The following is a 14,375-nucleotide window of genomic DNA, read 5'->3' on the forward strand; positions in this document are numbered from 1 at the left end:
GAGCATGCTCGAGTCGATCCGAACTCAAACTTTCGGTATTCGATTAGCGGTGGCTGCTGAACTTGGATAAAGCCCTAAGCCTATGTGGAAATCATGGATATAGTCATTGGCTGTATCCATGTTTTCCAGACAACCTTAGAGCTTTATCCAAGTTCAGCAGCCCCAGCTAATCAAATACTGAACGTTCGGGTTCGGATCGACTCAAACCCGAACCCGGTTTGCTCATCTCTAATCATAACCTTTCTGCAAATACTATTTGGTTTAGTATCAGAAATCTACTTCTGACATATGGCATCATAACCTTTCTGCAAATACTATTTGGTTTAGTATCAGAAATCTTATATATAATGAGGAAACAGAACAAAGGGAATTATCTCATCCCACTATTTTGCACTATAGATTTTTTTTTTATTTTTGACTAAGAAAGGGTAAAAGAAAAGTGGCACTCATCCAATTTAAAAATGTGAATGCTCAGCATATCCATTCCATTTAAGCTTTGTTTGCTCTAAAATATTTGGTCAGATGCCACTTCCTTCTGCAACTTTTAGACTGTAAAGTCCAGTACAGAAGGATTGCTTAGCCTTAGCTCGGGATCTAACTTACTCCGTGTTCTTTTCTGTAGTTCATAAAGAATATTGCAAAAATGGAGACAGCCTTTACCGACAAAGATACTTATCAAGATATCTTTGATCCAGAAGGATACTTAAATACTTATTATAACCCTAAATCCGGAATTCTTGTGGTCGATGGATTTCTAGATTTTGCACTAAAGAAGCTTCATGAGTCTTTCACTACAAGTAAGTTCAATGAATGTTATTATATTGGTGTAATTTATAAGTTGGTCAAAATCCTAATTATACAAACTGTACCATGCCTGTAGTTTATCGGCTAATTTGTTCTGTTGATAATTGCACCAGGAGATATTGCCTGGGTCAGTAAAACCCATAAAGTAATGATTAAGGGCTAGCAATAATGTAGTACTGGGACTCTCTTAGTATGCTGTGTGATCACACAAATAGTAAGACATTGCTAGAGTCATTGCTAATGTTTCTACTTGTATCTAAACATGTTAGATAATAATTTGCTACAGTACTCCCCTTCTTCAGGAGTAATAAGAATAAAAAGTAAGGAATAAAAGCTTGTTCTAAGTGAATAGTGTTGAGCTGTAATACCACTCTTGGACAACTTTTAAATCTGGACAAAATGGACAAAAATACATTCCAATTCCACCAACCAGTGCAACTTGTAACTTCAAACATCAATGGGATAATTTATACTATCTTTTGTCTATAGGAGGTGTAAAGGGTAAAACATTGATTGATATTGGGCATGGACCTACCATTTTTCAGGACCTCTCAGCTTGTGAAGCTTTTGATGAGATCATTGGTGCCGACTATACTGATCGCAACCGAGAATACTATGAAAGAAGCCTGAGAAATGAACCTGGAACATTTGACTGGACCAACGTGATTCAAAAAGTCTGTGACATGGAAGGGAAAGGGTACGTTCAATGAATCTATTATCTTAGACTCAATAAAAAAAATATTAAAAGGAAAATGTCACACTGAACACTCATACAATCTGAGAGCAGTATGTTATAGAACATAAATGGGTTGATTTAATTTGTGTGTGTTTGTGGGGGGGGAGCAACATTTTTAATTTATTCATGTAAATTCTTGCTCTCTCTGGGACGAGGAGTCCAGTTGGTAGTCCTAGTCATTGACTGGCAGTGACATCTTTACGCTTCGGGGCCTATTCCACAGAGCGATAATCGGCTGAATCGGCCTGATTCGGCCGATTATTGCTCCAGGAAATAGAGACAATGATCAGCCGATGTCATCGGTTGATCGTTTATTTAGAGTCAAACCTAAAATCATTAGGCACCGACTGCGCATGGGCAACCGACGATTCCACAAGCACAATACTTTACCTAATCATGTTGCAGGGCTTCTCCTGCACTCCTTCTTCCTCCCAGTCGCGCGCGCACTAGCAGCTCAGACCACTCAGCCAATCACTGGCAAGGACTGCCGCGGCCAGTGATTGGCTGAGCGGTCTGTCAGCTCAGACAGGCCGCACCAAAGCTGCTGCTGCATGCAGGACTGGGAGGAAGAAGGAGCACAGAAGAAGCCCTGCAACATGGTTAGGTAAAGCATTGTGTTTAAACCAGGGCTACAAGGACATTGTTAACAATGTCCCTGCAGCCCTCACTAAACGATTATCGGGCCGTGTAATAGGCCCAGTAAACAAGCGCCAATTTAGCAGATCAGAGCTCATTTACATTATTGATCGGGCCCCCATCTGCCCATGGAATAGGAACCTTACTCATGCAAATAGACTGTCACTCATTAAGTCACGCAGAAGCGTGCACTCTGCCTCTTCATCTCCCTCTTAGTGCTAAAGTAGCAGTCGACTGAATTATAATTATATGTACCGGAAGTTACATAGCGCTCTATTATAATTCCATCCACCGTTACTTTGCATCTGCACCTTCATTCTAACATTTGGTGGGAGTCCCCCGGACCCCGATACAAACCTCTGACATGTCATTATGACATATCAGAAGTTTGTTTAAATGATAGGTACCCGTTAAATAATATGTTAATTTTGAGTTTACCGTAATCTTTCTGTGACAGGACATCAGTGGAAGAGAAGAAAGAGAAGCTTAAAAACACAGTGAAGAAAACTCTGAAATGTGATGTCCTCAAGAGCCACCCACTAGAGCCATTGGTTTTGCCCAAGGTTGACTGCGTGATAACTCTTGGCTGTCTGGAGTGTGCTTGCAGTGATCTGGACACCTATCGAAATGTTCTTAAAAATGTCTCTTCTTTGTTAAAAATAGGAGGTCACATAATCATAACTGAGATTCTTAACTGTAGCTCATACTTATCAGGAGGTAAAAGGTTCTCATGTCTGGTGCTAACAGAGGAGTTTATGAGAAGTGCAATGACAGAGACGGGTTTTGAGATTGTAGATCTGGAAGTCATCTACAGAAAGTATGACAAGGATCAGTTTGAGCTTTGCAACCATGACTCAAGTTTGTTTGTTCTGGCTCGCAAGGTAAGAGAGGTTTAGTTTAGTGGGAAAAAGGGGTATTCCAGTACATTAGAATACCCCTTTAATCTTATCCTACATGGACCTTCAAACCCATATTGGATTCAACTGAGGATTCGGATCAGGTGGAGTTAAGTGGCAATGCATAATATCACCACTTACCTTCATAGGCCATACAGTAAGTACTGGTGCCTAGCATATCGGGTAACATGGAAACTACCTATTGTTCAGTTAACATGGGGGACATGTATCCATTTAGGATTAATGGCTTCAGTAATTTACCATATAGCTGCCCACTCCAGACTGTGGTGCCCTATGTTAGAACTTTATCTATGTGCTGTACAGGAGGCATACACAGAACACTCATTGGGCCACTTATCGCAGGTAATCCACTACCAACACACGGGCCTACATAAGTCCCGACACATCTGATGGTGACCGTGCATCCTTACTGAAATCTCTTCTAGTTGGAAGTTGGCATAGATTTCTGTTACAATTTATGCCTGTTTGTGAGGTATACTTAAGTAAATCTGATGCACTTGTGATGCCAATACCTCGCCTCATGTTGCCAAGCTTTGACCACTTGGTAAGCTTAGCACAAAGTGTCAAAAAGCAACAAGATTTTTTTTGCAATCACTTTGCACAAAAAATGTTGTGACTTTTTGACAAGTACCAAGCGTTTTGTACCAAAATTTGCAACCTCTTCCCTAAGTATGCCCTGCTTCCCTAAGGGGCCTGCAGGGGGTGTGGCAAGGCGGGGAGAAGGCGCGGTCTACTCTGCGCCTACAAGCATGCTAAAAATCCACACCTAAACTGGTGTAGGACTCTGTGACTGCCCTATGACAGCCTCAGATTCACCAGATTTACTAAGAGGCATACGCCTTATTAAATCTGGCGTGAGGTATGGGGGCAGGGCTTTGTGTTGGATCAGTGTACCTCCAAGCCAAATTTAAAAATGCCACCCATGTGTATAGATATTGGGATATATTTACCAAGACTGGCCTACTCGTACCCCCCCCTCTTTCCCATAGCCAAATTTACTAAGCATGCCACTTAGTGCTGGCCAGCCCTGCACCTGGCCCAGGCATTACGCAGAAATCTGCATCTGCTCAGGGCAGGTTTAGATTTTTGCCTGGTTTACGTCTGGAATTTTTTTGTCTCTAACACAATCATCAACTTTTAGAACTGATTAATTTCTTACTAGGAAATGTATGTTATCATTGTCACCTGTCAGTTGTTATATATTTTAGGTGATTGGTATATATACACATATATGGTATATCTTATAATATATATGATAACATGTAATACTGCACAAATTACTACATCTAAAATAAAGCATACAGAAGATTGCTGCTGGAGACTCTGCTCTGAGAGAGGTTCCCTTTTACATATTCTATGGTCGTGCCCAGTTATTATTTCATATTGGCAAAAATGCAGAGACCTCTTGCAATCAGTAATACCTATTCCCCTTTCCTGGTCCCCCCAATTTGCTTTACTGTTAATTAATATGGAGAGCCTACCACAACGTTTTAGACCCTTTAGTTGTAAATTCCTGATTATATCAAAAATCGTATTGGTCAGGCATTGGAAAAACCCTGGATCTCCTAAACTGAACGAAGTTATTGACTCCATCAATAATACCTTTATCTATGAACGTATCATTGCCTTGGGCTCAATACGATACTACAAATTTGTAGAGGAATGGTCCCCATGGATGAACTCCACTCATTGCATAAACCCTCCTCCATAGGTAGACTCAGAATTTACTATTTATACCCTCTCTAACGCATGACATATAATATTTCAACAATATCCTAATATTGTTGCGCCAGATAAGACCTTATTAACCGATGCTCAACAATAACTTCTTACTGCATACCACTGTTGGCTATACAGCCATTGTTTTTTTTTTTCTGTTTTATGTTTTCACTGTAACTAATTTGTTCATTCAAAGACATGTAACGAAATCTATTAACCACTGATTCTATGAAAGAACTACTCTAAATCTAAGAGATGTACCACATCTTTGTATGTAAACTTGTGAACTGAAATTTATGTTATAGTAAGATTGTACCTCTCTGCTCAATATTCTCAAAATATTCTCAAACTATTGAAACTAAAATAAAGCATACATTTTATATGGCAATTGGATTTTCTTGCATGTTTAAGAAAAAAAAAAAAAAAGGTTTGCCAAAAACAAAAAAGACCTTCCTTTAGAATCATTCATTAGAGATTATGCCAAATACAATTGTGTAGTTATTGAGTCTCACAAGATACTACTGCATCCTCGGTTATTTAAGATCTAGTAAACACAGAAGCGTTTGAAAGTTTATGAACCCATCAGAATTACAAAACTTTTTCAACCCACCTACTGCTAGGCTGCTGCTAGGTTTGTACCTGGCTGCATATGAAAAAGAGAGCGACGTCAACTCTTTTCTTATTACACTTCATTTATTTTAAATATACTGCAGTACCGGCCAGGATGATCTTTCTGAGACCAGCCAATCTGTGACCCGGCCATGTAAGTGTGAACATAGCCTATATCTGTATATAGTGCAACATAGAGTCTTATTAAAGGATAATGTAGAGGTTCCCTTGTATGTCTTAGTGATAACTATTTTATTTGATGGGCCACTTATGGGTTTGCAACAGTACCATCTTGACACCTTCTATCCCTCTGACACGTTGCAGCTTTATTCTCATAATGCCTCTGACGTTGCGATATCCAGCGAGTCCAGTGAGTGATAAATCGGTAACATAAACCTTTGTGTATTCCTATGTGATGCAACTTCAACCTTTCTCCTTGTGATTAGGTTATCACTGTGAGTTTTTATCAGCAGGAGACAGGGAAGCTGCATCTCATAGGAATACAGTGGACTCTCAGCATACAGCAGATTGCAGAAACAGGCAGTGTAATTAAAGGGAACCAATCACGTTAAAGATGGCTATTAAGCTCAGGATGTGTGCTGGTAAACCACTCAGCACCCTTCCCATGCATGTCCTTATATCCCCTGTCCAGTGGCAGAACCCGATCCTGAAATGGATTGGGCCCCCTGACCAGACACTAGCAGCACTCGGCCGCCGAGCGGGCCTCCCGGGTGCTGCAAATGCCCAGCTGCAATGTGCCCGGCGTCCCCCGTCCGGAGGCCCCTCCCTGTCAGCGTCCCCTGCGTCCGTCCGGCATCCCCTGCGTCCCCCTGTCCAGCATAACATGCAGCCCCCACCTCCATCCAGCATACCTTGCAGCCCCGCCCCTGTACGGTATCTCCTGTGTCCCCCGACCGGCGGTCCAGTGCCCTCTGTGGCTCCCGTCCTGCGACCCCACCATCATCCAGCGGCCCCAGCCCCCCTCCCCCTCACATAGTGTGTCCCCAGCAGCCCCAGCCCCCCTACCACACAGTGTGGCCCCAGCCCCCCCACACACACACATAGTATGTCCCCAGCAGCCCCAGCCCCCCCACACACACACATAGTATGTCCCCAGCAGCCCCAGCCCCCCACACACACATAGTATGTCCCCAGCAGCCCCAGCCCCCCCACACACACATAGTATGTCCCCAGCAGCCCCAGCCCCCCCACACACACATAGTATGTCCCCAGCAGCCCCAGCCCCCCCCACACACACATAGTATGTCCCCAGCAGACCCAGCCTGCCCCCCTCCCACAGTGTGTCCCCAGGAGCACCCACCCTCCATACAGTGTCCCCAAAGTCCCCCTCCCCCGCAGTGTCCCAGGGACAACTCCCCCCCCCCCCCAGTGTCCCAGCATCACCCCCACCCTTCCCCACAGTGTCCCAGGGACAACTCCCCACCACCCCTGCATTGTCCTGAAGCCAATACCCACCCACACCCCCACAGTGTCCCAGGGCCAATCCCCCAGCCTGTATTACCCCCCCCCCCCCCCAGACTCAGACCATCACCCCCCCCCCCCCAGACCAGAGAGAAGAGGAAGGCGGGTAGAGCAGACACACAGGACGAAGCAGGAACCAGGACAGGTGAGATTACCGCCAGAAAATTACAACCCCCACTATGTCCTGCTAACAGTGCATGGTGGGAGTTGTAGTTTTGCAGCCTGTGGACATTCAAGTTGCAGAACTACAACCCCATCATGCCCTATTGGCAGTTCATAGTAGGGGATTTACAGGACTACATCTCCCAGCATGGTGTGTGGTAATGTACAGGACTACATCTCCCAGCATGGTGTGGGGGTAATATACAGGACTACATCTCCCAGCATGGTGTGTGGTAATATACAGGACTACATCCCCCAGCATGGTGTGTGGTAATATACAGGACTACATCTCCCAGCACGGTGTGGGGGTAATATACAGGATTACATCTCCCAGCACGGTGTGGGGTTAATATACAGGACTACATCTCCCAGCATGGTGTGGGGTAATATACAGGACTACATCTCCCAGCACGGTGTGGGGGTAAGATACAGGACTACATCTCCCAGCATGGTGTGTGGGGTAATATACAGGACTACATCCCCCAGCATGGTGTGTGTGGTAATATACAGGACTACATCTCCCAGCACGGTGTGTGTGGTAATATACAGGACTACATCTCCCAGCATGGTGTGTGGTAATATACAGGACTACATCCCCCAGCATGGTGTGTGTGGTAATATACAGGACTACATCTCCCAGCATGCAGTGTGGTAATATACAGGACTATATCTCCCAGCATGGTGTGTGGTAATATACAGGACTACATCTCCGAGCATGGTGTGTGGTAATATACAGGACTACATCTCCCAGCAAGGTGTGGGGGTATTATACAGGACTACATCTCCCAGCATGGTGTGTGAGGTAATATATGGGACTACATCTCCCAGCATGGTGTGTGAGGTAATATACAGGACTACATCTCCCAGCATGGTGTGTGGTAATATACAGGACTACATCTCACAGCATGATGTGTGGTAATATACAGGACCACATCTCCCAGCATGGTGTGTGGTAATATACAGGACTACATCTCCCAGCATGCTGTGTGGGGTAATATACAGGACTACATCTCCCAGCACGGTGTGTGTGGTAATATACAGGACTACATCTCCCAGTATGGTGTGTGGTAATATACAGGACTACATCTCCCAGCATGGTGTGTGGGGTAATATACTGGACTACATCTCCCAGCACGGTGTGTGTGGTAATATACAGGACTACATCTCCCAGTATGGTGTGTGGTAATATACAGGACTATATCTCCCAGCATGGTGTGTGAGGTAATATACAGGACTACATCTCCCAGCATGGTGTGTGGTAATATACAGGACTACATCTCACAGCATGATGTGTGGTAATATACAGGACTACATCTCCCAGCATGGTGTGTGGTAATATACAGGACTACATCTCCCAGCATGCTGTGTGGGGTAATATACAGGACTACATCTCCCAGCACGGTGTGTGTGGTAATATACAGGACTACATCTCCCAGTATGGTGTGTGGTAATATACAGGACTACATCTCCCAGCATGGTGTGTGGGGTAATATAGAGGACTATATCTCCCAGCATGGTGTGTGGTAATATACAGGACTATATCTCCCAGCATGGTGTGTGGGGGTAATATACAGGACTACATCTCCCAGCATGGTGTGTGGTAATATACAGGACTACATCTCCCAGCATGCTGTGTGGTAATATACAGGACTACATCTCCCAGCATGGTGTGTGGGGAAATATACTGGACTACATCTCAGCATGGTGTGTGGTAATATACAGGACTACATCTCCCAGCATGGTGTGTGGTAATATACGGGACTACATCTCCCAGCATGGTGTGGGGTAATATACAGGACTACATCTCCCAGCATGGTGTGTGGTAATATACAGGACTACATCTCCCAGCATGGTGTGTGGTAATATACAGGACTACATCTCCCAGCATGCTGTGTGGGGTAATATAGAGGACTATATCTCCCAGCATGGTGTGTGTGGTAATATACAGGACTACATCTCCCAACATGGTGTGTGTGGTAATATACGGGACTACATCTCCCAGCATGGTGTGTAGGGTAATATACAGGACTACATCTTCCAGCATGGTGTGTGGTAATATACAGGACTACATCTCCCAGCATGCAGTGTGGTAATATACAGGACTACATCTCCCAGCATGGTCTGTGGGATAATATGCAGGACAACATCACATAATAGGAGTTGTAGTTCTGCAACAGATGATGACAGTGTACACAAGGGGGAGACGGTGACACAGTACACTAGCGGCCATATGGGTACATGTAGGGCTCACAACACGTTGCCGGAGGCAGCTGTGTACCTCCAGCCATAAGAGCCTCCACACATACAGTAATTATCTTGCCTGACGCAGCGTTTCTTCGTTCTTACAGCTGGGTGGGCCAGTTGAGGATGTTGGGCAAGGGGGGGGCCCCATTCAGTTTTTTGCTATAGGGCCCCATGAATCCTAGTTACACCCCTGCCCCTGTCCCTGCAAAGGAAAACTTATAAACTTACTTTTACAGATTTATCCTTCAATAAAATTATTAGTAGAAGGGCTACAAAAACATTAAATTTCAGGAAGGCTAATTTCCAAAAACTAAGAGAGGACCTTGGGAACATAGACTGGGACAATGCCTTCAGAAATAAAAGTACACAAGAAAAATGGGACATATTTAAGAGCATCCTGGGTAAATTGTGTGAACGACACATTCCATATGGGAATAAACGTAGTAGAAATAAGAGAAATCCAATGTGGTTAACTACAGCTGTAAGGGGTGCAATAAATGATAAGAAACAAGCATTCAGACAACTAAAACAAGAAGGTAGTGGAGAAGCATTGAGCAACTATAGACAGAAGAATAGAATGTGTAAAACGCAAATAAAAGAAGCAAAAATAGTAACTGAAAGAAGGATAGCCACTGAAAGTAAAACAAATCCCAAAATGTTCTTCACCAATATAAATAACAAAAGACTTAAAACCGAAAATGTTGGTCCCCTCAAAAATAATCTGGGTGTAATGGTGGAGGGGGAAGAGGAAAAGGCCAATCTACTAAATACATTCTTCTCTACTGTATTCACAGAGGAGAATCCCATAACAGACGACATGACTAGGGATAATATAAATCCTCCCATAAATCTCACCTGCCTAACACAACAAGAAGTGGGGAAACGCCTTAAAAACATTAAAATCCATAAGTCACCGGGCCCAGAAGGTATCCATCCTAGAGTTTTGCAAGAATTAAATACTGTGTTGGACAGACCGTTATTCCTATTATTTAAAGATTCTATTACGACAGGGATTGTTCCACAGGACTGGCGCATAGCTAATGTGGTACCAATATTCAAGAAGGGGTCAAGGAGTGATCCTGGAAACTACAGGCCCGTAAGTCTAACATCTATAGTAGGTAAAGTATTTGAGGGGATTGTAAGAGATGCTATACTAGAGTATCGTAATGAAAATAATCTTATGACGCAGCACCAGCATGGATTTATGAGGGATCGGTCCTGTCAGACTAATCTGATCGGCTTCTATGAAGAGGTAAGTTATAGACTGGACCTGGGGGAGGCTGTGGATGTTGTGTATCTGGACTTTTCAAAGGCATTTGATACTGTGCCGCATGAAAGGTTGGTCTACAAAATGAGGATGCTGGGACTCGGGGAAAACGTATGCAAATGGGTAAGTAACTGGTTGTGTGATAGAAAACAGAGAGTGGCCATTGATGGAACATATTCAGATTGGGTTTTAGTTACTTGTGGGGTACCACAGGGGTCAGTGTTGGGTCCACTTCTTTTTAATATTTTTTATTAATGATCTTGTAGAGGGGCTACAGAGTAGAATCTCCATTTTTGCAGATGATACTAAACTGGGTAAAGTAATCAGTACAGAGGAGGATAATATCATATTACAGAGGGATTTGGAGAAGCTAGAGGCTTGGGCGGAGAAATGGCAAATGAAGTTTAATGTGGATAAATGTAAGGTTATGCATTTGGGCCATAGAAATAATAAGTACAGTTATGTGCTAAATAATAAAACACTGGGTAAAACTACTTCCGAAAAGGACCTGGGGGTATTGGTGGACAGTAAACTCAACTTTAGTGATCAGTGCCAGGCAGTAGCTGCCAAGGCTAATAAAATAATGGGGTGCATCAAAAGAGGTATAGATGCTAAAGATGAGAACATAGTTTATCCTCTTTATAAATCACTAGTCAGACCACATATGGAATACTGTGTACAGTTCTGGGCACCGGTATATAAGAAGGACACAGCTGAACTAGAGCGGGTGCAGAGGAGGGCAACAAAGGTCATTAAGGGAATGGGTGGGTTACAGTACCAGGACAGGTTATCACGCTTGGGGTTATTTACGCTAGAAAAAAGACGTCTTAGGGGCGATCTGATCACAACGTACAAATATATGAATGGACAGTACAGAGATCTTTGTAGTGGTCTTTTTACTCCTAGATCTGTAACAATGACAAGGGGGCATCCTCTACGTCTAGAAGAAAGAAGATTTCATCATCAGCATCGACGCGGGTTCTTTACTGTACGAGCGGTAAGACTGTGGACCTCTCTGCCACATGATGTTGTCATGGCTGATTCATTAAATAAGTTCAAGGGAGGCCTGGATGCTTTTCTTGAACAATATAATATTACAAGTTATGGGCATTAGATTTCTGGTGATACGTTGATCCGGGGATTGTTCTGGTTGCATTGCAGTCGGGGGGAGGTGGGGGGGAGTTTCTCCCTGTGGTGGGGCGGTTGTCTTCTGCCCCATAGGGGTTTTTCGCCTTCCTGGATCAACACAGTAGGATTTTCCTAGGTTGAACCTGATGGACTCTTGTCTTCTTTCAACCTTATTTACTATGTTACTATGTTACTATGGTAATAATCCCCAAGTAGTCATCTGGGCGTTGGGCTGTGGAACGGTCCCCTGGGTGGTTCGGCGTGGTAGTGTGAGGGGCATGATTCAAACTCCAGTGAAGCTGTGACGTCCTCCAGAGGTGTGCCGTAGGGTCCAGCAGCGCGCCGGCGTTCTCATCATGCTGCCTACAGCACAGAATGGGACTTGCTGTACTGCACATGTGCGTTGTGACAAAGTCGGTGCCCCGCTGGACACTACAGCACGCCTCTGGAGGACGTCACAGGTTCACTGGAGTTTGAATCACGCCCCTCACACCCAGCCTCGGACTGGGCCACAGGGGAGCCAGGGAAACCCCTGGTGGGCCCCTCCCCCATCCTCCCTGTTGGTGGGCCCCTGCAGAGCCGGCATCCAGGCAGAGCTGTGACAGCCTGTAGTAACACTGGCACTACGCAGGGGGCAGTCAGTGTGTGCAGCTGTCATCTGACTGGGCCCTGGGTGATTTTTCCCAGCCAGATGACAGCCAGTGCCAGGGCCCCCTGCAACAGGCAAATACCATGGGCAGCTCTGCTTGGGCCCTCAATGGACCCAAGCACGCTGGTCCCCATCTCCCTACCATAGAGGTGTCAGGATGTGCAGAAGGAGCAGGACGTTGCACAGGTCACATGTCAGGGGCTGTGGCTGCTCACCTCCTCACCCTGCTGGCCTGCAGTCACCTCCTGTCTGCTGATAAGAAGTGTGGCATGGTCCAGCAGAAGTCAGAGGTCACAGAGGTCAGCTCCCTGTTACCCCCCTCCTCTACTGTCCGAGGTCCCAGGAGTCTGAAGAGGAAAAAGCTCCAAGTATACAGCCAAGTATACAGCCAGGTAAGCTTCCATTCTCAGTGGTCAGGCACTATATTGTTTTCTATAACGCGTCTTTTCTTTGCATTCTAAGTAAATCACATTCATTTATTTTATATATTTGATCTATGAACATTCCTCTTGGGCAGCCCTAAATTTTCGGGAGTACCTTCTATTTTTGTTTATTTTCTCTCTCCAATATCTACTATATGGGAGCAAAGAGGATGCCTATACTGTATAAGCAAGAAGATTAAAATGTTTGTCTGGCAGATGACGAGTTGTGGCTGGAAGAAGTCTATATGCTGGCCAAGGCCAAAGAGAAAAAGAGATAGAAAAGTGAACTACTCTGATCAGAGAACATGAGGGGCATGATTAGATCGCCGAACTGCCCAGGGGACCGTGACTACCTTCCCACAGCCTTACGCCCAGATGACTATTTGGGGGTTATTCAGTCAATAATCAGGAAATCGCCAAGTGTCAATCCTCAAACCGGTATTCACACAGGCACTTGTTAACCCTGTTCACAGTCCAATAATCACGTCATACCAGTATATCCTTCAATATTGCAATTTTACAAAAAATACAAGAAACACTTGTTTTCCAAAGGTAACATTCACCCTTTGTGCAGAGTTCAGACAGTTGCGATGCAATGCGGAGGCGGCACAATCTCTTCAGCTCAGCCGAGCTTCACATGGGAAAATCCACCGGGATGATCAGCGTTGGAACAATGCTGCTAGTCTGCGACGTTTCGAGTCCAATCTCTTTGTCAAGCATGAGTTACTTGGGGGTTATTACCATACAGTGCGCCAATCTGTAAAATTAAGTTTATATGTTTTCCTTTGCAGGGACAGGGGATATAGGGACATGTATGGGAAGTGTGCTGAGGGGTTTATCAGCACACTTCCTGAGCTTAATAGCCATTTTAACATGATTGCTTCCCTTTAAGTTTTATAACTATGCAACTATGCAAAAGAAAGAAGACGGTCAGCACATACAAAAATGATTAAAAAAAATTTCCTGGGTACATGATGTTTATGGCTGCAGAACAGATGCAAAAAAAACAACAGCACTCTAAAATTGTTAAGGCACATAAATACAAAATATATAACATTTTAATCTACATTACTGCTGTATTTATTATAGAAGTAAACTTGAGGCACTTAACACAGGTTTGATCAAATAGTCCCCCCCCCCCCCCCCATCCACTATACTCACCTCTCACAGACTATTAAATACAAAATAATAATATAGTAGGCGCCAACATTTACATACCATAACATAAATATAGCAGTAAGGTAGTTAAAATGTTTTTATTTTCTTTGTATATTCTTAGTGTCCTTAGCGTTTTTGTGTGCTATTAGGAACATTGCCTCAGATTTACTAATGTGTCTGTGCCAGAATTTTGGCTGAAAAAGTGGCGCACAGAATTTTTCTCCACATTTATTATGCATTTTGGACACGTTTCCACCAATTACAGACACTTTTTTGCCTTGTACGAAAAAGGGGCGGAGTTTATGCACAACTAGAGCATGGTCAAGTTTGCACTAAAAACTGCACTTAAATATGGCTGAAATAGATGATTTCTCCATTTTGGCTAGGTGGTGTAGGCACCGTAGCTCTAGCAGAATTCTATTACTAAGTAAATGATAAGGGG

At 44.1% G+C, this 14,375-nt stretch overlaps 1 protein-coding gene across 1 annotated transcript; it reads left to right on the forward strand.

Annotated features, from left to right (window-relative positions):
- The first annotated feature begins 530 nt into the window (after positions 1-530).
- LOC138768588 (indolethylamine N-methyltransferase-like) lies at positions 531-5,192 on the forward strand. Its single transcript, XM_069946523.1, has 3 exons — positions 531-797; positions 1,294-1,501; positions 2,634-5,192. Exons 1-3 carry the CDS (start codon positions 644-646, stop codon positions 3,070-3,072), a joined length of 801 nt encoding a protein of 266 aa, XP_069802624.1. The 5' UTR covers positions 531-643; the 3' UTR covers positions 3,073-5,192.
- Positions 5,193-14,375: the final 9,183 nt, after the last annotated feature.

The sequence above is a fragment of the Dendropsophus ebraccatus genome, chromosome 12 (genome assembly GCF_027789765.1).
Source record: "Dendropsophus ebraccatus isolate aDenEbr1 chromosome 12, aDenEbr1.pat, whole genome shotgun sequence".
NCBI lineage: Eukaryota > Metazoa > Chordata > Amphibia > Anura > Hylidae > Dendropsophus > Dendropsophus ebraccatus.

Excerpts from the sequence above, each read along its gene's own strand:
- LOC138768588 (XM_069946523.1), top strand. The coding sequence starts at position 644 with ATGGAGACAGCCTTTACCGACAAAGATACTTATCAAGATATCTTTGAT. Across the intron at positions 798-1,293 it reads TCATGAGTCTTTCACTACAA|GAGGTGTAAAGGGTAAAACA; the intron begins GTAAGTTCAATG and ends TTTTGTCTATAG. Across the intron at positions 1,502-2,633 it reads TGTGACATGGAAGGGAAAGG|GACATCAGTGGAAGAGAAGA; the intron begins GTACGTTCAATG and ends TTTCTGTGACAG.